The 21,536-nt window shown below is 57.8% G+C and overlaps 3 protein-coding genes across 6 annotated transcripts in view; all 3 read left to right on the forward strand.

The window, feature by feature from the left end:
• The window catches only part of FAM102A (family with sequence similarity 102 member A), a 35,088-nt gene extending 31,486 nt beyond the window's left edge, over nt 1-3,602 (forward strand). Inside the window, exon 11 of the mRNA XM_039229530.1 lies at nt 839-3,602. Coding sequence (XP_039085461.1) covers nt 839-884 — 46 coding nt within the window. The 3' untranslated portion in view covers nt 885-3,602. The remainder of the gene's footprint in view (nt 1-838) is intronic.
• A 1,852-nt stretch (nt 3,603-5,454) lies between these two features.
• On the forward strand, nt 5,455-8,358 carry DPM2 (dolichyl-phosphate mannosyltransferase subunit 2, regulatory). Of its 2 annotated transcripts, XR_005527914.1 has the most exons (5): nt 5,455-5,621; nt 5,923-6,012; nt 6,817-6,919; nt 7,803-7,912; nt 8,138-8,358. XR_005527914.1 is itself a non-coding variant. In XM_039229433.1 (4 exons), exons 1-4 carry the CDS (start codon nt 5,619-5,621, stop codon nt 7,859-7,861), a joined length of 255 nt encoding a protein of 84 aa, XP_039085364.1. In that variant the 5' UTR covers nt 5,455-5,618; the 3' UTR covers nt 7,862-8,358. The 2 variants fall into 2 exon arrangements, 1 of the variants encoding a protein (XP_039085364.1); XM_039229433.1 differs by having other exon boundaries at nt 7,803-8,358.
• Nucleotides 8,359-11,184: 2,826 nt separating this feature from the next.
• On the forward strand, nt 11,185-19,717 carry PIP5KL1 (phosphatidylinositol-4-phosphate 5-kinase like 1). Of its 3 annotated transcripts, XM_039229663.1 has the most exons (11): nt 11,185-11,236; nt 12,029-12,232; nt 13,301-13,351; nt 13,538-13,692; nt 13,964-14,088; nt 14,580-14,614; nt 14,706-14,761; nt 15,972-16,084; nt 16,376-16,529; nt 18,529-19,287; nt 19,614-19,717. In XM_039229663.1, exons 1-10 carry the CDS (start codon nt 11,207-11,209, stop codon nt 18,794-18,796), a joined length of 1,191 nt encoding a protein of 396 aa, XP_039085594.1. In that variant the 5' UTR covers nt 11,185-11,206; the 3' UTR covers nt 18,797-19,287; nt 19,614-19,717. The 3 variants fall into 3 exon arrangements, with proteins under 3 accessions (XP_039085594.1, XP_039085596.1, XP_039085595.1); XM_039229664.1 differs by lacking the exons at nt 11,185-11,236; nt 12,029-12,232; nt 13,301-13,351; nt 13,538-13,692; nt 13,964-14,088 and adding an exon at nt 14,391-14,436; XM_039229665.1 differs by lacking the exons at nt 11,185-11,236; nt 12,029-12,232; nt 13,301-13,351; nt 13,538-13,692; nt 14,580-14,614 and having other exon boundaries at nt 14,050-14,088.
• Nucleotides 19,718-21,536: the final 1,819 nt, after the last annotated feature.

The following is a 21,536-nucleotide window of genomic DNA, read 5'->3' on the forward strand; positions in this document are numbered from 1 at the left end:
TGTAGCATGTTTACTGGCTCACTGAATGAAGGAGTGGAGGAGATTCCCATGTGCAGGGCTGTACTGAAGCCCTACCCCCTTCCTGTGGGCCAGATGGGAAAGTGCACATTTAACATCTAGGTTCCAGGGTGTGGGGAGACCTGGCTGGGCTGCCCCGGGGCCGGCACCTTCCCTCTGGTGCCACTATGCTGACACCTGCTGGCTGAGGCTTGGAATTGCAGCCGCCTTTCCTGGTGGCTTCCTGGGCTGTGCCGGGTAAGGTGGGCTAGAGGAAAACAGGATGCCTCCTTGGAGGTTTGTGAACACCACTCCCTAGCCCCCTGTGACAGTGAGGAAACTGAGGATGGGAGAAACCAATTTAATGAGGACCCAGGTCCTAGCAGAGCCGCACCCCAAGCCCTGAATGTCCGTGACCCTGCGGGTGGGTGGGCCTGGCTTCAGCGGGGAACAAAAAGCCAACCAGGCTTCCTGACTGCCTGCTGTCTTCTTGGTAAGCCTCATAATCCCTCTGCATCTCAGTTTCTTCATCTGTCAAATGGGGTGGGGTGGAGTCTTTCCATGCCAGGGCCACTATGAGGATGGGGGCAGCAGGCTCCTCAGTGTAAGCTGCTGGTGTTCAGGAGAGACTCAGGCACAGCCCCTAGCAGCTCTGAGAGCCCAGACTCTGATACTTACCATCTGCGTTGCCCTAGGCAAGTGACTCCGCTTTCCTGAGCCTCAGTTTACCCTTCTGTGAAACAGGGCCAGTTAGTTAACAGTGCCAGCTCGTGGAGTACTTACCATGGAAGAGCATCTAGAAGGACAAGCTGACCTGTTCCTCCCCTCCCCTCCCCTACAGGGTCTCCTCTGGGGTCTACGAGCCTGTCGTAATTGAAAGCCATTGAGGAGCGGGTGTCCAACCTGGAGAAGGGCCCTGCCTTCGCGGGCATCCAGGCCCGCATCATTCCACGAGGGACCTTCCGCTTCGGATCACCTTCCGCGCCACATCTCATCTGTGCCTCCTCCGTGCACTCCAGCCCCACTCCTGCCCCCAAAGCATCATTCCACTGTCCCCCCATCCATGCCGGGACCTTCCTGGCCTGCCAGGCCCCGGGCACCACTGTGAATATTCTCCTCTGAACCACTAGGGGGCAGGCCACGCAGGCCCACGAAGCAGGTGGACAAGACCAAGCTGGCCAGGACTGCCCCGCTGGAGACCAGTTGGGCCCCTCAGTGAGGACACGCAGCGGCACCTCCGTGCGGCGATGCCTGTGGCCGAGGGGCCTCTTGCCCTGTGTCCCTGCTCGCCCCAGGAGCATTGGCTCACCGTGCCCTGGCAGGGCCTTGCTCTACCGCCCCCCTTGCCCTTGGGCAGGCCAGTCCTCCCCCAGAATCCTGCCACCGCGGCCCCCTGACTGCTTAGTGCTTCAGCCGTCCCTTCCCTGGGTCCTAGGGGACCTGCTGGCGGCCTGCTCCTGGGAACCGAGACCTCAGACCCACACTCCACATTGAGACCCCCCTCCCCCAACGAATGTTCTCCTGCTGCCCCGGCAGCCTGCACTTTGCACATGCTTGTCTCCAGCACAGCCCGCCTGGCCCTAGCCTGCCTTTCCCCCGAGCCCTTCGCAAGGATTCCTGGGCACTGCCTGCTGTGCAGTCAGCGCCTGTGTCTAGTGGCCCGGCTGGAACGTGGCACTGCCCCCCCCCCCCAACCAGTGTAGCTCCAGCTCAGGCCTGACACCCACGTCGAGAAAGGTCTGAGCGTCGATAGTGGCTCACCTCTGCTCGGGGCTGGATCCCGAGCAGCTGGTTTCCTGTAGGAAGCCAGGGAAGGTGTCTCCCAAACCCTTGCAGGTTGAGAGTCGGGCTGAGCTGGGCTGGGCTTGGCAAGCAGAGCCCCCTCTCCGTCCCTGCAGGGTCAGCTGGCCCAGGCTGGGGCCGATGCTGAGAGGCAGGTGGGCTGGGACTGGAGTGGCCTGGAGCTGGCTCCCTGGCCAGAAAAGCCTCAGCCCTCCTCTGGAAGCATCCCCCTCTCTGGGCGAAGGAGAGGTGGGGAGCAGTCTGGCCCTGCCCCTGCCCCTCGCTAAAACCTCTGCTGTCTGCACCCCACCCCTCCCCAGTCTTCCTTACTTGCTTGAAAATTGGGGGTTCTGGCTTCCAGCCAGTCCCTGGACAGACTTTCCCACCACTCTGAAATTTCACTTATTTTGTGTGAACCCAGCAGGCTGGTGTTGACTTAATCCTATATCTTTTTTCTTTTAACATTTCCTCTTTTCCTTTCTTTTTTGTTTTTGTTTTTTTGTTTTTGTTTTTGTTTTTTTTGTTTTTGAGTTCACAGTTTGGTATTTTCTCCTCCCCCAGGTGAGGGGAGGTGGTTCTGTTTTCTGCCCTCCCTGCTGGCTGGGTCCCAGCAGGGCTCAGGATCTAGATGGGGCAGAGGGGGGTCACGGGGGGGCAGGATACTGGTTCTCTCCCTGGTGGGGTGCAGGTGCCGGTGGGGGTCCTCCCCAGGCTGGGAGGGCTCCTGGCAAGAGTTGGAACCTCCCAGCCTTGGGAGGAGAACATTTCTAGGATTTGTTGTCCTTGTTTGTAATCCCCTAACTCTGAGAAGCTGAATGTGAGGCGGCTCTTGCCGAGACCCGGCAGAGTACTTACTTTGGCCGGAGAGGGCTCCGGGTAGCCCTGCGGGTCCCTTCCTGCCCCACCGGCAGCTGGCACTTTAAAAGGGAGCTGGCTCTGTGCAGTCTCCAGATGAAGTGACCCCCCAGGAGATGAGAGAGCCCTCTCCGCCCCTTCTGTGCCTGCACCACCTCCGCCCAGTGGGGCAGCGCAGTCCGAGTGTATTTGGGCTCTGGCTCAAAGTTCTGGGCTTCAAGCATAAAAGAGCCAGCTCTGGTGCTGTTGGGACCTCCCCCCCTAAACCAGGAAGCCCAGCACCACTCAAGGCGAGGTCTGGGCTTGACAGTCACCCCAGAGGTAGACAGAGCCTGCCACATCCTCCCATGCCAGGCCTGGGCCAGGGTAATCGGACTGAGAATTCGGCCACATCCAAATTAGCACTAGCCGGAGCCCGAGGCCTGGAGCCCTTTCTCCAGTCTGGTCCTGTGAAGCTCAGCGAATTCCCGCCAGGCACCCACAGGTCCTGGACTGCAAATGCTATAGAGAGAGAAAGACTATATTAGAGATATTTTTGGAAAGGAATCAGTCTATGCAATGCCAGTTTGGAATCTTCTTGAAAGACAGTTTAACGTTTTTACTAGGAGATTTAAAGAAAATAAAAGTCTGCCATATTTTTAGGTTACTTTTTTTTTCTGGTCACCCCACACTGACCACATGGTGTTCTCTGCGGGGATGGAGATCTGCCGTGTTCTCCTCTCTCTTAGAGGGTTGAGCTGGGAAATGGGGGGTGGGGTGGGGAGGGGTATCTTTTTTTTTTTTTTAAATTCCCCTCCTTTCTAACAGAATGTTGCCGCCACCACCACCCCTTATTCAGAAGGCTGTGTTTGTATCTCTGTCTCCCGGCTTCTGTTATAGAAAATCACATCGTGATGGGAAATCAACCTAGTGTCCGTGTATTGGTTGGGGGAAAAAATTAAATGTCGCAATTTTTGTTTGTTATGGCACGTTGGGTTTTGTTTGTTTCACTGCGTGGTCAGCATCAGAAGAAAGCCAGCTGTGGGTTGACATCTGGGAATGGGGGAATGATGTAGGTGGCCTGGGTCCCCCCGTCCTGGTTGTCGTCACAATTAGCACCTTTACTACTCCGGATTCCCGGGGAGGAAACTGAGGCCCAGGAGGGCAATTTCTTGCCAGTCTCACACCTACTAAGTGGCAACTTTGATCTCAGGGCACAAGTTCTAACCACTGGACTTCCCCAGCAGTCAGCCTGAGGACAAATAACGGTCTGTGCCTCAGTTTCCTCAGCTGTAAATGGGCTGGTGGATGAAAGAAGAAAGTGGGTGTGCAGCCTGACATGGGGAGGTACTGAGTTTGTTCCCAACTCCTCTCAAGCCCCAGGCCACTACTGTCTCCAGGCCCAGGTCCCTCACTTCCTGCCCCCCACACTCAAGGTACACAGGAGCCAGCTCACTTCCTGCCCCCCACACTCAAGGTACACAGGAGCCAGCAGCTTGGTCAGGCTCTGAGAAAGGCAAGTCACCCTGGCCTTGAATTAGCTCAGAAGTGGCAGGAAGCCTCTGTGGCTGTGGACACGCCAGAAGGGACCAGACCAGACCGTCGGGCCTCCTCCCTGCTGCACATTACCTCTTCTGTACCACTTCTGGGGCTGACACCCACTCATGGGCCCTTTAAACCCTGGAGGCTGATTTTGAGTCTCCTCCTCTTCTGCACAGCACACCCTGGGAGGGAAAAGTTGGCCCTTGGCTGAGCCCAGAGTCTGTCTGAGATGGAGAAGGAAGTCCCTGGGCTGTAGGCCAGAGGAGTGCTTCCTATCTATGGTCTCTGAAGAGTGCAGTCCCCATAGGGGCAGGCTCAGGTGACCCAAGGAGACGTGCTGCCAGCAGGAGCAAACCATGCCAGCTTCAGGCACATCTCTTCAAGTCTGCCCATCCTCCCACTCCTCATTCGGGGCACCAGGGACACAGCAGTGACCACAGACTCCATCCCCGGGAACCCACAGGCCAGATCAACAAGTAAATGAGCTAACTAAAACTCAATGACAAGTGTCACCACGGAGACACACCTGGGGCTGTGGAGCACAGGCGAGGGAATCCCTGCCCAGCTGTGAAGGGGCCTCCCTAGGACGCGGGGCATCCCACTGAGGCCCGGTGGGTGAGCAGCAGCCAGCCCCTACCGCTGTGGGAAATCAGTGCTCCAGACTGCGGAAGGACCTGCATGTGGGGCCAGTCCAAGACCCGTCTGTGCCGCTGCCTGGGCCGCAGGGACACGCGGAGACCAACAGGCAAATGGTGAGGAAACGGAGGATCGCCCTGACCTCACCCCTGCAGTGATGAGAGGACCGACACCTGAAAGGGTCTCCTGGGAAGCCAGGCGGCCGTAAGGGGGCGCTCCCCTCACAGCCAATGAGAATCCTCCCCATCCCTGGGGACGCGGGCGTACCGCCGCCCCCCCGCCCCCTCCCCGCTCCTCCCACCTCAGGTGGGGCAATGAACGCTCTCTCTGCACCGCTGTCGACAATTAGGGCCTCGGGACTAGGAAATAGGGCCCCTGGGTGCCGGTCTCGGCTATACCACGGATTCCAGTTGTGATCTGCAAGTTTTGCCTTCTCTGAGCCGCATTTCCCCCATCCGCAAAATGGGACGTCTGACCTCCCACGTCATCCCCGCTCTGGGTTTGGGATCCTGGGATATTTAGAGATAGCTTTTTTTTTCTGGGGCGTTTTCGACAGGACTGACGGCATGAGTGCCAGCCAGTGTGGATCCCGACCGCTCGATTCTATTCACTAGAGAGAGTCTGGGAACAGCGTGTCCCACAATGCCCTTGGAAACTACATTTCCCGACATGCAAGGGGAAGGCGGCACCCTCCTGTCTTGGGACACGTATCCCGGGCCCGCTTTTTAAAGACTACGACTCCCGGCGTGCCCCGCGGCTCAAAGCCAGAAGGGCCCGGATCCGGAGCTAGCTGGGGCTTGTGGCTACGGCGTGGGATTGCCTGGGAGATGGTGAGTTCCGACCCGAGGGCAGGGGGCAGGAGGCAGGAGGCGGCTGCGGGGAGGGGAGGTCGGCCGCGGAGCGGAGGGCTTGGGCGCTCGAAGCCGGGATTGCTCGCTCTCCCGCCGGCCCGTGGTAGAAATGAAAACCCCGCGGCCCGGCCCTCTCCCAGCCTGGAAAGCGATACTCATCAGGCCTGTCTACGTCTGTTGAGTGAACGGGAAACTCAGAGAGCGTGATCGTGACGCCACCCCGCCAGTAGTGCACCTAAAGGGGGAGTGACTTCGTCAGTTGAGCCCTCCTTTTCTCCAGGCCACGGGGACAGACCAGGTGGTGGGACTCGGCCTCGTCGCCGTTAGCCTGATCATCTTCACCTACTACACCGTCTGGGTGATCCTCTTGGTATGTGTGCTGCCCCCGCCCTTCGTCTTACCTTCCACTCCCTGGATCTCGAAGCTGACCCCTGGAATCCTTTACGCTGCTGTGTGCCAGGCACTGTGCTAGGCGCTTTACCTCCTTCCTCTCATGAAACCCCCAGAACAGCGCTATCAGGACCGATGCTAGAGGTTGCTGCAGTTTATAGATGAGGAAGCCGAGGCTCAGCGAGAACCGCTACCCTTAAGGCCCTTGACCACTACACCGTTCGCCCCTATTACTGATTTGCTTTTCCCTTAGATTGGCTTTCTAGTCTTTCCGGTTATCTTGCTCGCTCCTGGGCATGATGACTGCCAGCGGCTTTTGTGAGCGCCTTTAGGATTTTTTTTTTTTCTCTTGTTGGAAAATGTGTTGGTTACTGCTTAAGAAGTGCAGTGTGTCCGGAAGGCAGAACCCTGCAGAACTTTGGAGGGAGATGTGCATAAAGGCGTCCCTGGAGCCTACGTGAGAACCCCTCACGTGCCTTTGTCCGTGTTGGGCTGTGAGTGGCTTAAGGCAAGTCCCTCGTCTTCCGTTCATTGCCAGGTCCCCAGCACCAACTTAGGGCAGGCGCCAGGCAGGTGCCCACTGAACAGCTATTCAATAAATAAATGAAGGAGACAAACCAAAACACCCCCAACACCGTCATCTGAAAGCAAAGCAGGTGCTATCCCAGTGCATTGACTGGGGTCAGCCCAGGAGATGGGGAGGCGGTGAGGGGGGAGAGGCGAGGGGGCTTGAAGGGTTGGGCAAGGCGAGGAGTGCTCATCAGAGCTCTGCCCTCGGTACCAGCCGTTCATCGACAGCCAGCATGTCATCCACAAGTACTTCCTGCCCCGAGCCTATGCTGTCGCCATCCCGCTGGCCGCTGGCCTCCTGCTGCTCCTGTTTGTGGGTAAGTCATCACTCCCTCCACCCTGAGCAGGGTGTCTGGGAGTTCCCACAGCCCCCTCCCATCGCTAAACATGCTTCCTGACTTTGCCACTCGCTGTACACCTGCTTGAGGCTCCTTGCTGCATGCCACCCCCCCCCCCCCCCCCCCCCCCCCCCCCCCCCCCCCCCGCCCAGCCAAAATTACCCCCTGGGATTTTCCTGTTCATCTTTCAGGGCTGTCAGTCATAGCCCCTCTGGCCTTCCCTGTGCCTCAGGTGCATTGATCCCAAATGGGATGGCCCCAGTGGGGTGTGTCCCTTTTTCCTGCCCCCTCCACCGCCACCGTCATCTCTCTGCTCACACCTCGTCAGCCCTCACCCTTTGTCACCCACTGGCCCGTGATATTCCTACCCCTCTCTATCTCCCCCTGAGGTTTAGTGTGGGGGCTTCCTTGGGGCGGGAACTGTGTCTTCATCATTATTATTATGTCCTCAGCCCCCGGCACAGACTGTGGCTCTGAGTTGGTGCTCAAGAGAGCAGTTTGCATGAGTCACCTGGGTGACTGGATGGTGGCGTGGGTGGGGGATGTGGATTAGGCGGGTGGGTGGGTGGACAGGTGGCTGACTGGGTGAGCGGATGCATATTTGAGTGGGTCTTGTTCCCTGCGGAACCTAAAACCCTAAACGTGGCAAATTGCCCCCGCTGGGCACTCTGCTGGTGTTTGTCGAACACGTGGGTAGACGTGTGGCTTGCCGAGTGACCAGGGAGGTGATCCTGGCCCGGAGGGTGGTTGGGCAGGTACCTGGCCCCGCATGCGGGCCGCTCCGCCATGCTGCGCCCTGCCCTGGCCTCCCAGCAGCCCCGAGCCCAGACCTCACCTGGCCTTTCTGGTCTGTGTGTTCCAGGAGTGTTCATCACCTACGTGATGCTGAAGAACCAGAAAGCGGCCAAGAAGGCTCAGTGAAGGCCCAGTGGGGCTCAGGCTCCCAGCCCTTCCTCTGCCTCCCCTCCAAAGGTGGGCACACACGGGACCCATCCAGGCGCCGTGGGCCCCCTCAGGCCTGGCCGCCCTGCAGACTTCCCTGTGGGATGGAGCTGCTCAGGACTGACCACACAGGCCTGCTACTCCCCTGCTCAGCCTTCCAGAAGCCACGAGAGAAGCCTGGAAGGCTCCCTCAGGGCCTGAAAGATGCTGGTTGGGCCCACCTCACTGTCAGGCTTCCTGTCTCCTTTTCCTCAGGGTTCCACTCTCGTTTCACTTTCCCTCTTGTCACCTGCTGCTGTTGGACTTGGCAGGTTCTGAGGCATCACGTGACCTTTGCCCACACGTTCTCCTCCTCATCGGAGCGGCTTTCCCAGGTCTGACACAGCCCCAGGCCCCACAAGGACTTCGGGACCTGGAAAGCCTAAGGGGGGACTAACAGGCCCGAGGGTTACCACCACGCCTCAGGGCACATTAGGGTGGCCACAGTGGGCCCCCAGGCCAACTGCTCCTCATAGAGGCCCAGTCCCCCAGCCCTAGCACTGGCCTACCTGGGAGAGCTGAACAATAAATGGTGACGATGTGTCTGTCTCTGTGGCATCGATGACGAGGGAAGCCGGGCTGCTTGGGGGCTGGAGAGGGGCTGGTCTCAGGTCAGGAGACCCCAGTTTGTTCAATGAGGGTGTCTTGGGCACCTCCCAGACTGTCCCTGTGCTGGACACAGGGTAAAGCAGGGACTGAAAGAGATATGGCCCCGGGCCTGGTGCAGCCCATGGATGGGGACTCGCTGGAGGCACAGCAGTGTGCCAGATGCCAACCACATCAGCCTCTACTACGCCTCCCCTGTGGCAGCCCAGCTGGCATGCACTAGCATTTTAGGGGCCCTCAGGCCAGTCCCCTAAAAGGTCGAGTCCCATCAGACGATGGGTATCTCTGATACCCCAGCAACCCAACCTCGCACGGCTCCGAGCAGTGAGACTGGGAGGACCTGGAGCAGGGCTGGCTGTGGTCAGGTTGGCAGATCTGCACTGGCCCAGCCTTGTCCCTGGTAATCACGCCACACCCCCCGCGCAGCCGGGACTCCGTCCACAGGGCCTAGTTTAAGACTCTGCCTCACCTTGGGTGTTCACTCTACCTAGAGGCGGCTCCATCACCTGAGAACCAAGGCCGACTGTAGACACATCTCCCCTTCCCTCACCTGTCCCCTCCGCCCCCCGTCCTCCGGTCCAGGCAGAGCTAGCACCTGGGCTTTGGGTTCTGTCCTCTCCCCATGCCGTAACAGAAGTATCGTGTCTCTGATGGTCCCCCTCTCATTGCAGAACAGCCTCTGCCTCTTACTGGGATCCTCCCTGTGTTTCATGAGCAATCCAAGGCCCCCATATAAAAGACTGACCATCACCAATTAATTTCCTCTAGGTCTCTCCCCTTCTCCCCTTTGTAGCCAGATTCCCAAAAGGGTGTCCACACCTGCTACCCGGATTTCCTCACCATCACTGTGCTTGGCATCCCTCCTGGAGGGCGGCACCCACTCAGACCACCAGTGACCCCATGTCAGTCTGTGACATCCCCCCAGATGCACCCTCAGATGCTCTCGGACGATCCATCCTCACACTTTATGTCTCTCCTGCTTCATTTCTGCCATGAGACGGTGGGCTCCTTGGGACTTGGTCACAAGCCTTCTCTCCCCACACATCCTGGGTGGCCCTGTCCTTATCTGGGCTCACCTCTCGAGCCCCAGTGGATTGCACACACACCAGCTAACTGCCATTGGATGTCGTAGTGGCACCTCAAATGGAACCTGTCCTGATCCGAGTCCTCAGACTCCCCCTCCACAATCTGGATCTCCCCTCATGCCTTGCCCCCTTCCATGACTGGCATCATCCTGTGGCCCTAACCCCAGACAGAAGCCTGGCAGACATCACTGCAAGCCTCCATCCACATGACCCCAAATCTTGTCACTCCCCTTTTCTCCCTCCCCCCACCCCAGTCACCTTCCTGATGCATCCTCTACCCTAAGTCACCAAAATATTCCTCGCCCCCCTCCCCGCCCACTCTGGCTCCCTCCAATGTGACTATGTGTGACAACCATGGCCTTTCAAGAACAACTGAGCATCTTTCTCCTACACATTTATAATGCTTGTCTGGGTTCCCCACCCCCCTCCCTAAGATGGCCTAAGAGAGACTGCATGGTTGCTCGCTTGTTCGTTCCTCCTCATTCCAGCTACCCTGGTCTTTCATTTCCTGGACTCATTGAGGCCCTTTGCACATCCTACTCACATGGTTCAACATATACTTGTGAAACACTGGTTTGTGCCAGGCACCAAGCCAAGAAATGGACCCAGTACGGTTCCTGCCCTCTGGGTGGTCCCATTCCAGGAGGGCAGATACAGGAAATAAATGGGCAAGACAATTTCTGACAGTGTTAAGTGTGATGAAGAAAATAAAACAAGGTGATGTGATCAAGCATGAGCCGTGGGGACACTTAGAGTCAGGCAAGGTCACAAGAACGAATAGGGCAAATGAGAGTCTAGGGGAAAGGATTACAAGCTTTTTTGCAGGGAACAGCACCCGCAAAAGCCCCAGGTGTGAAAGAATTTTATTCCCGAGGATCAGCGGGGAGCCCCGTGTGGCTGTGCGGTGGGTGTAGGGAGAGTGGTTTGAGATGGACCTGGGGCCGGGGCCATGGCGAGGGGTATGGATTTTGTTCCAGTGCAAAGGGAAGCCACTGGAGGTTTTAAGCATGCGAGTGACATCATCTGATTTATGCTTTTAAAAGATCACGCTGGCAGCTGTGTTCCTGCCTCTCGCTCACCACTGAATCCCCAGGGCCTAGCACTAGTCCTGGCTCAAAGTGAGTGTGTTCAAAATATGCCTTAAATGAATGCATGCCCCGGACTTCCTGTGTGACCTGGAGGTACTCACTTCTCTCTCTGGACCTTAGTTTTCTCACCCAGGAGGCAGTCGGTGGAAATTTCAAGCCAGAGTGGGTGGGTCGGACTGGATTTAGGTTTCCCGCCTCACCAAGCGTCCCCGAGACCCGAATCCCCCACTTTAGGAGACGAACTGGGGGGGTTCGGGTGGCGGGGTCTTCCCTCCTGGCGACCTGAAGCACCGCGCGGCGGCCCCGCCCCGGCCTGGACCGCGCTCCAAAGGATGCTGCAGCCCCGGGGGCGGGACCCGCAGGCGATCGCGGGTGCCTCCTGTGCGGATTGGGTGCAGCCGTGGCCGGCGCCGCGCTATTGGTCGGTCCAGAAGCGGGGGCGGGGCCCCGCTCCTGCAGCGCGGCGGCGGGGACACGGCCGGAGCCCAGGGAGCTGCTGCGGGGCGATGGCCGCGCCGAGCCCGGGGCCCCGCGAGGTAGGTGCGGACCCAAAAGAGGACAGGAGAGGAAAGGGTCGGGGGGCTGGGCCCGGGCCTCCCCTCCCAGCGCAGCGCGGACACACCCCCATCAAGGCCCCTGGGGGTCCTGAACTGGGCGGGGACCAGGACACGCCCCACAGGGGGCCGCAGGTATGCAGGGGAAGTCCGGCGGTTTTCCCCAGAGAACTTCCTCAGTTTTCTCATCGCGAAAATGGAGGTGATAATAAAAGCGCCTCCTTCATAGGGCCGTTAGGAAGTCAAGCTCTCAGCCAGTGCCGGGCACATGGTGGGTGCCAACTGCTAGTGGGTCAGGGGCCGCGAGCTCAGCTTCATGCTGACCCTCCCCTCGGCCTGAAGGATCTCCGTATAAGCGAGTCGAATAGATGCCCGAGTCCCTGGCGTCACAGCTCCTACTATCAAGGGTTCCCGGGCATAGAGCTCAAACTGCCACCGAGGAGTTATTATAGTTCTTTTACAGAGGAGAAAACGAGATGCAGAAAGGTTAGGTGACTTACCTAAGATCACACAGCTGGTGAGAGACAGGCTGCAGAAAGCATTCTTTACCCGCCATTCTATGCTGGGTGCTGACTGCATGCCAGGCCCTGTGTGGCCCGTCACAGCACCCAGTGAGGCGGGTACCAGCGTTATCCCTATTTTACAGTTGAGGAAACGGAGGCAGAGAGCGGTAACAGGAGGGTTCACAAATACCAGAGGTGGGACTCAAATCCAGGTCTTTCCCCGCTGGAATGCTTTCATGTGCTCACTGCATCTTGTGTCTCCTGCCACCAGGTCCTGGCCCCCTCCCCAGAGGCTGGATGCAGAGCAGCCCCCTTGACCTCTGGCCGCCGTGGCCTCCTCTGGCGTCTACGAGACAAGCAGGCTCGCCTTGGCCTGTTTGAGATCGGCCCGGGCCATGAGCTGCACCAGCTGACATGTATGATGCAGGCAGGGCTGTGGGCTGCCACTCAGGCCTCCATGGACCACCCACCCACAGTGAGTGGCTGATCCGTGCCCTTCACCTCAACAGTACCAAGGGCAAGACTGCGCTGATGCCCTGTGTTGCTGATACCGCAGGACTGGGGATGAGAGGAGGAAATCAAGGGCTGTGTGCGGGGAGGGAGGGACAGGCAGGGTGGGGGCTGAGGCCAGGGAGCCAGAAAGCCCAGTGTGTGTTGGGGATGTGAAGAACCCCTTGACCTGGGTGGTCCTTGCGTGACTCTAGTTGGGCCTCTTCCTCTTTGGGCCTCAGCGTCCCCATCTGTATAATGGGTAGGGGGGATTGTATTCTTTGGTCTCTGAGGCCCTCCTCGCTCTGCTAGGGTGTATGGCTGAGAAAGGACCCCACCCCCACCCCGCCAGCCTGGCCCATCCTCCCCGGAGCTCAGGCTGGGGACAGGCTGGCTCAGCAGAAAGGGTCGCCCAACTGCAAACTCAGCAGCTGGACCAGCCCGCGCAAGCATGTGTGTTGTTTGTGTGTGTGCACACATGTGCACAGTGTGACCACATCCCATAGGTCAAGTCCTGGCACAGGGACCTAGAGGTCCAGGAAGGGCACAGGAGCCCAACAGGGGGTCCTCTAAATCTCATCACCTGCTGACAATCTAATGTGACTCCCCAGGACTCAGCGTGGTCTCAGGATCCTGCTGGCTCAAGTCCAATTGCCAGCTGTCCAGCTGCATTCATACTCCGTCCCTCCTTTACTTCATGCAACCACGTGAGCCCTCTTGCTCTTCCTGGAGGCCACCAATGCTGTTCCCCCTGCATGAACACCATGCTCCTCCTCTCTACCACCTTTCGGATTTCAGCTTAGAGGTCACCTCCCCCAAGAAGACTTCTCTGATCCTGCCCCTTTCACACTGAGTCAGGCAGGTCCCTTGGCTTTAAGGCCATCCCCTGTCACTGGGCCAACATGTGCGTCTGGGTGACTGGACCAGGCTCTGAGTTCCGGTCCCTGTTTGCTGGAGCAATCAGACTGTGGAAAGGGGGTGAGGCTCTTGGAGAGCCTGGGGCTGGCAGCGTGGAGTTGAGACTTGCCCTGAGCCCCTCCACCCCTCCCTTTAGGGACCACCCACCGAGGAGGATTTCTCTGAGGTCCTGACCCAGGTTCACGAGGTAGGAAGCCCAAGACTGCTGCATGGGAGTGGCGTGTGCTGCTGTTCTTTCTCTGTCCTCAGTCTCCCCATCTGTGTAGTGGGAGTGCTGGCTTGCCTCGGGGCCTTGTGGGAAGGGTGTGATTACCCAGCTGCATACACCTGGCCCCCCAGGGACACTCTTGGGGCTGCTTTTCCTCCCCTGCAGGGCTTCGAGCTGGGCACCCTGGCTGGCCCGGCCTTCGCCTGGCTACGCAGCTCCCTAGGCCTGGCTGAGGAAGACTATCAAGCGGCATTAGGCCCAGGTGGCCCCTACCTGCAGTTCCTCAGCACCTCCAAGAGCAAGGCCAGCTTCTTCCTGTCGTGAGCTGGCAGCGGGGGTGGGGAAGGGGTGGGAGCGTTGTTCCTGGGTGAAGGGGGGCGGTTGAGGAGAGAAACAGAATGGCAAGGTCGGGGAGGGCCAGGGCCAGGTAGAGATCAGATGGAGGAGGAGAGTGAGGACGGGAAGTGACAAGGGCGGAAGTGGGGAGACCCCCAGCCTGGACCTGGGGAGACAGACCCGCACTCGGGCAGGAGGCCTGATGGGGGCCGCTCCAGCCCCGCCTGACCAGTGACCTCTCCCTCCACCCCCTAGACACGACCAACGCTTCTTCCTGAAGACCCAGCGCCGCCGGGAGGTGCGGGCACTGCTCGCCCACCTGCCCCGCTACGTGGAGCACCTGCAGCGGCACCCGCACTCGCTGCTTGCGCGATTGCTGGGTACGACCGGCCAAGGGGCCGGGACGGCGGGTCTGGGGGAAGGGAGAGCGATCAGGGGAGGTGCGTAGGGGGTGGGGCGGTTCCCAGATTGGGGAGACGTAGGGGATCCGAGCCCGAGCCGGCTGGAGGGAACCCATCCGCAGGCTGCGGCCAGTTCCGTGGGGGGCGTGCCCTAGAGGTCCTTGTTAGGGGAAAGGTGGGTGGTGGGCGGGGCCCAAATGGGCGGAGTCTATTGGACAAACCCTTGTGGGGAGGGGGATTGGGGCGGGGTCACGCCTGAGGACCGCCCATCTCTGGGGCTGCCTAGAGGCGGGTCCAGTCCGGACCTCCACCCAAGCTGAGGAAGAGGTCTGGGGGCGTGGCCTGGAGGGGCGGGGCGGGAGGCGGTGGACCTCGAGAAGGAGGCGTGGCCTGGCGCTGGGCCTAGGGCGGGATGGACCCGGGGTGGTCGAGTTTGGGGCCCCTCACCAGGCGCCCTCTCCCCCTTCCAGGAGTGCACAGTCTGCGGGTGGCTCGGGGAAAGAAGGTGGGTGAGGCCGAGGCGAGGGGGCCGGGCCAGAGGGGGCGGCTGGAGGGTGAGATCCTGTCCTCCCTCACTCCCTACCCCCCGTCTCCAGAAATTCTTCATCATCATGCAGAGCGTCTTCTATCCCGCCGGCCGCATCTCTGAGAGGTGAGTCGCCTCACAGGGGCCCGGCCCCACGCGGGATGTGCCACCTGAAGCACCCATCCTCCCCCGAGAGATAAGAAACTGGGGCCCAGGGAGGGACATCCCCAAGATCTCCTAATGGACCTGGGACACTGCTAGGAAAGACCAGCATCTCTGGAGCACTCAGGATGCACGAGGCACTGTGTCGAGTCTTTGCATTCATTGCCGTCTTTATTCCCAGAACAATTCCGAGGGGTAGGTGTGGTTTATCCCCATTTTATAGATGAGAAGCTGAGGACAAAGAGGGCCAGCTACTATGTGAGGAGCGGGGATTGAACCCTAGACTCTTACTGCACATTGCCCTCCCTCTGGGCCTCCTAACCCTGACTCTGTGTGCAGAACTCCCCATTAGTGCTCTTCCTCGGGGGCCACGGATTTCCTTCAAGCCCTCCTAATGCTGCTGTCTAAGGTTGGACCCCTGTGTCTGGGACCCCTTCAGGGATGACAGAGTGCTGAGAGGCAGACGCTGAGCAGGGGTAAAACCTGAACTGGGCTTCCAGATGCCTGAGTTCAAATTCCCGCTGCTTTTTATTTTTTTAAGTTTATTTACTTATTAAAATTTTTTTATATTTTATTTTTGAGAGACAGAAACAGAGTGCAAGTGGGGTAGGAGCAGAGAGAGAGGGAGACACAGAATCTGAAGCAGGCTCCAGGCTCTGAGCTGTCAGCACAGCCCGATGCAGTGCGGAGCTTGAACTCTCAAACCTTGAGATCATGATCTGAGCTGAAGTCAGATGCTTAACTGAATGAGCCACCCTGGCGCCCCAAAGTTTGTTTATTTTTGAGGGATAGAGAGAGAGCAAGTAAGCAGGAACAGGGGAGGGGCAGAGAGAAAGGAAGGGAGAGAATCCCAAGCAGACTCCACACTGTCATTACGGCTCAAACCCACAAACGGTGAGATCATGACCTGAGCCAAAATCAAGAGTGAGATGCTTCACCGACTGAGCCTCCCAGGCACCTCCCTGCTCTATACTTGCTGTGTGGTCTTGGGCAAGTCAAAGAAACCCTCTGAGCCTTTTTCTTCATCTCTAACATGGGGACAGTAATGGAATGGGGTTGTGCGGAGGCTTTGAACATCCACCTTGTGGAAGCTCTTGTTTCTTGGGTGCCTGTTTGTGTCACTCTGTATATAGCTGAATTCTGTCATCCCCTTTCCTGTCACGCCCCCTCACAGGTATGATATAAAGGGCTGTGAGGTGAGCCGATGGGTGGAGCCAGCCCCTGAGGGTAGCCCCATTGTCCTGGTGCTGAAGGACCTCAACTTCCAAGGCAAGACCATCGACCTGGGTGAGCCATGAGGACAGTCAGTGGCTTCTCTTCCTCCATTCAGGGTGAAGTTAGAAGGGTGTCACCGGCACTGCCCTCTGCCTGAGTCATTAAGAGCCCGAAGTCTAGAGTCAGGCGGAGCACTGGCTCCACGACTCACTAACTAGGTGACCAGGGCAAATGACGGGTTTCCTCATCTGTGATACGGGACAGTAATGGCACCTGCCCTCTCAGGGCACATAGGTGTGGAGCCCTCAGCACCTTGCCTGGCACGCGATGGGCACTCAGGCGGGGGCACTGATGCTCTGACAGGGCCCCAGCGGAGCTGGCTGCTCCACCAGATCCAACTGGACACCACCTTCCTCCGGGAGCTCAACGTGCTAGATTACAGCCTTCTGATGGCCTTCCAGCGCCTCCATGAGGATGAGAGGGGCCCGGGCAGCAGCCTCATCTTCCGCACCGCCAGGTGGGCCCCCCACACACACCGCCACAGGGCACCTGCAAGAACGAGGTGATGGGAGCATGAGAAAGATGGGTGGTGAGGGGGGGAAACAGCACAGACGAAGGCTCAGAGACTGGAAGTGCAGTGTTTGCGTGTACACGTGTGCCTGTGTGTGTCTGCATGTAGGGTGGAGGGCTGGAGAGGCCTGGTCGGCAGGGGTGGCGGGGACATGGGGACAGCGGCAGAAGACAGAACAGGGGAGGTCCCACTGGGAAAGGGCTTCAGTGCTGATTTCAAGAATCTGCCCATTTTCCCAAAGGGGATGTGGAGCCATGGAAGATTTCAGAACAGTTTTCAGACCTATTTAATTTTTACTTTAGAAAGAGCCTTTGCCCTTTACCCCAGTAATTCCACTTCTAGGACCCTGGGGTCATCACCACGGGCACCATCATCATGTTGTCCCCTGCTTTGTAGTAGTAACTGTCGTTCTTTGCATGCTGGGATGTGATAATTGAGGCTCAGAGAGGGGAAGTGAGGTTGTAGAACGACCTCTGAGGATTCGTGTTAGTCCTTGGTTAGTTACTTTGACTTCAACCCTCCAAGGCCCACCTTTGTGACTGAACGGGATTAAGTAGGGGTTAAGGAAGGCACATTAAGGAAAGAAGCCTAACCATCTGGTGGGTGGAAAAGAAAAGTGAAAGATGACATCCTCTCATCCAGCCCTTGAACCCACCCTTTGGAGGAAGACCTTGGGATGGAGGAGGCTTGGGCAGAACCCAGGTTAATGACTCCCCACAGCCCTGTGGCTGGGCTGGCCATAGTCTGACCAGAGACTGGAATTCCTGCTGCGGGGCACAGATGGCCCTCCCGTCCCATGCCATCCAAGTTAGGTCAGCTTCTCCCTTGCCCTCTGCCCCTCACCCCTCCACCCCCCTGCTGGGGCTAGCTGTCATTCAGCTGGTAAACCCTAGTGTACATATGATGGTTGTTGTCATTGAAATTTGCTGGCTGGTAAATTGCCACTGTTCCAGCCCCACCCCTTCCAGTTCCCAGCCCCCCGTTCAGAAAAAGACACACCCCTCCCCGCCCAACACCGCACCTGCACCCACCACACCGCCAAGGATACTAGTGTTTTGCCCAGGCTCCCAGACCACTGGGTTCTGATTGGTCAGTGCCTGGGCGGGGCTTGTCTTTCATTGGCTTACTTCCCTCAGCGACATTTCCCCACCTCCCTTCCACCTCCAGGAGGATGAAATAGGGAATTGAACCTGCTTTGGGCTGTGACTGGGACTCAGACAAAGGCATCTGCGGATTTGGAAGGCATCCCCTCCCCCAACACACACATCATGTACAAACCGGAACTGGACTTTGTTCACAAGGGTTCGGCTCTGCCACCCCGACACTCCAGGGTTGGACGACCCCAAACAAGTTTGGGAAATACCCCAACACCAGACTGGTGGATAATTAAGAGCCAGGGCCTGTGTGACCCAAATGCTCTAGACCAGCACCACCCAATAGAAATGTAATCATGCGAGGTCGCACGTGTAGTTTTAAATCGTCTAGCAGCTTCTTTAGAAAAGTAAAAAGAAACAGGTAAGAATAATTTTAAGAATATATTTGTTACTCAGTACACCCCAAATTGTGTCGTTTCATCATCGAATCCATATAAACATTTATGGGGTATTTTACATTCTTTCTCTCAAACTGTCTTGGAAATTCAGTCGGTATTTTACACTTAGAGCGCGTCTCAGCTGGGACTGGCCACATTTAAATGCTCAGGGGCCACATATGGCTAGTGGCTACGTGTTGGACAGGGCAGCTCAAGACCATCGTCCACACTTTACTCAGCCTCCCAGTTTATCTGACGTCAGAGGCCTCGCACGCAGGAGTTGTGGGAATGAGCGAAGGAAGCGCAGGGTCAGCGCAGAATGCAGTCCGGGCGCGCGGTGTCTACGCTTGCGGGAATCCCTTGGCTGGGGCCCCCTGGAGGAGGCAGTAGCCTCACCCTCCTGTCTGCCGCCAGGTCTGTGCGCGGGGTACAGAGCCCGGAGGAGCCGGGATCCCAGAACCGCCGGCTGCTTCCCGACTCCCCCAACGCCTTACACATCCTGGACGGGCCGGAGCAACGCTATTTCCTGGGCCTCGTGGATCTAGCTACGGTCTACGGGCTCCGCAAGCGGCTGGAGCATCTCTGGAAGACGCTGCGCTACCCGGGCCGGACCTTCTCCACCGTCAGCCCCGCTCGCTACGCCCGTCGCCTCTGTCAGTGGGTGGAGGCTCACACCGAGTGACCCGCGCCCGTCGTGCTCTCCGCATCTGGACAATGGGCGCACGCCGGGAACCAGGGTTCCAGCCTGGCCCCGGCGGCGGGTCGGGCTCCCTCCACCTGCTGTTCCTCTCTTTGGCCTCCAGAGGGCAGCATCCCCTAGCTAATACCGTGACAACACGGCCTCGTTTGGTGGTGCGGTCTGGTTCGGCGTGCCAGGGACTCCCCTACATCAGCTCATTTAATCCTCAGAAAAATGCTGTTATTCTCTTTTTACAGACCATGAAATGGAGGCTCAGGGGGTGAAGGGACTGAGCAAGATCATTCAGCAATAAATGCTGGAACCAGGACTCGACTATGCCTTTTGGACTCAGGAGCCTGTAATCTTACCCACCAGCTCCCTCAGCCCTGTCCTCATGCTCTGGGGAAGGGGGCAGGCTGAAGGCTCCAGCCAAGCCCCTTTGTCGTCCAGATGGGGAAATTGAGGCCCAGAGACCTTAAGGGGCTTACCCATGGGTAAGTGGAAAGGCCAGCCCAAGAACCCAGGTCTCCTTACCCCCTTGCCCACTGGCCTTTTGGGGTGGTCCCCGTGGCTCCTGTTTCTCTAGGGATGCAGGAGGGAGAAGGGGAGTTGGGGGGGGTTGAATCTCTGGAAGACACTATGTTGGGGCTCCCCATTGGTGTTGAGTAAGCTCTTCCTTCCTCTGGGAGTCATTCTTCTCATCTGTGAAAGGGGGGTGGGGGGCGATGGCCAGACCAAGAGCCTGGCCGCACAGACAGTGCCAGGAGCAAAGAAGCGCAGTGCACGCACAGCCCCTGATCATTCCTTCTCCTTCTGCCAGGAAACGCCAGCCTGGCCTCTGACCCTGGCCCGATCCCACCATACCCAAGTGGGCCTCTCCTCTAGAGCTGTGTGACCAGGGCAAGGTGCTAAACCTCTCTGTGCCTCAGTGCTTGAATCTGTAAAATGGAAAGGATGAAAATGGACCTCGTTAATTCATTAAATATTTATTGAGCACCTACTCTGTGACAGGCCCTCTACTGGGTGATGGGGACCTGGGGGGTGGAGCAAGAGTCACAGATGCCACAGAGGTCTCTGCCTCGCAGAACTCACAGTTCTGGGGAGAGATTGTGACAAAAGCAGCGTAGTGTGACAAAGCCTTGTGAAGGAGCATGGGGTCATCGTACTGAGGGAAGGGGTCTCCACCTAATCATTTGACTCTAACATTTTAACTGAGACCGGAAGAGTCAGATGCAGCCCTGGGAGTCAGGCCAAGGGCATGGCAAAGGTCTGGGGTGAGAGAGAGCCTGACACTTGAAAGAAACATCTCACTGTGGGAGGGACAGTGTGGTGGTGGTGGTGGGGTTTTATGGGCCCAGACCAGAGCTGACCCCCAGGACTGGAGCTGGACCTTGAGAAAGCCCCTCAGCAGATACCAAGGACTGCCATTCCATTAGCCTTTAGAGGAAATGAAGAAAAATGGTGGGTTGGGAAGGGAGAGGAAAGGGAAGGTCAATGCCACAGTCCTGGAGTGTGGGCTTCTGGGATATGTATACAATTGTCCTCACCCCTAGTTGTCTGGGTGATCTTGGGTGATACTCAACCTCTCTGAACTAGCACAAGCCACAGAGAATTTCTTGTTCTGGCTCAGCAGGAAGTTGAGACATGGAGCTTAAGGTCATCACTTAGGAGGTGGGTGGGTTGAGGAAACTCAGTAGCTGTAGGGCAGCAGAGCAGGAAATGGGTTGGGCTCTGCATTTCCCCAGGGTCTGGATCTGACAGGATTAAATCAGAGCCTGAGAGTCCTGCACTCCTAGATAAGCATGACTGGCCCCTCTGTACCTAGGGTCTCTCACTACCAGCTGAGCCAGAGCCTGAGGCTGGGGAGGGACCTGACTTATCTGAGATCACACTGGGGGTGGGGGCGTGGGGCGCCAGGACTGGTTCTTCTAACTGGCTCATTCAACAGACATGATCTAGCATCTGTGCTGGGCGTTTGTGCAGGTGCTGGATGATTACTATGGAAAAGACCAGTCAAGGTGGGATTTAGAGGGATGGGCATGCAGTGTCACACAGAGTGGTAGGACAGGGCCTTTCTGAAGAGGTGACATTTGAGCTGAATGAAAGGAAGGAGCTAGCTATGTGAATAGAGTAGTCCAGGTAGAGGATACAGCAAGTGTAAAGGTCCTGAGGTAGGAATGAGTTCAGTGTGATTGGGGGATCCGAAGGGCCACCAGGGTGGGCAGATGGTGATTAAAAAGAAGGCAGGAGTCCAGACCGTATAGGGCCTAGGAGTCAGGGTAAAGAGAGTGGACTTTTGCAAAAACCAAATTGAAGAGCTTTATCTGAGCCTGCATGACTTCCCAGTGTCAGTTCTACTGTGGATTTATGATCCTCATCTTCTCTGGGAGCCCAGGACATTTGGGCACATCCTTGTCTCCACATGGCAAGGACAGAGTTGCCTCTTTAGAGAAAGAGTCCTCACATCAGGTCACCAGCCATTGTGGGTAATGAATGAAGCTGTAGGAGTTTCTCACAATTGTCCCCTTACGGTTGAGTCTATGAGGAGAGAAACTTGAAGGATGAGGATTCGGGGTCGGGGGCAGAAGGACTCTGGCTTTGGGACCCACTACGTGCCTGCCCGTGTGTGAATGGGAGAGACACTGAACTTGGACCACTACCCTTGGGCTATGTCTCAGCTGGGGAGGAGGGACAAAGTAGGCCCATGCGCAGAGGAGCCCCAGGGACAGGGCTTGCCTCAGCG

The sequence above is a fragment of the Hyaena hyaena genome, unplaced genomic scaffold (genome assembly GCF_003009895.1).
Source record: "Hyaena hyaena isolate Hyena2069 unplaced genomic scaffold, ASM300989v1 scaffold_38, whole genome shotgun sequence".
Lineage (NCBI taxonomy): Eukaryota > Metazoa > Chordata > Mammalia > Carnivora > Hyaenidae > Hyaena > Hyaena hyaena.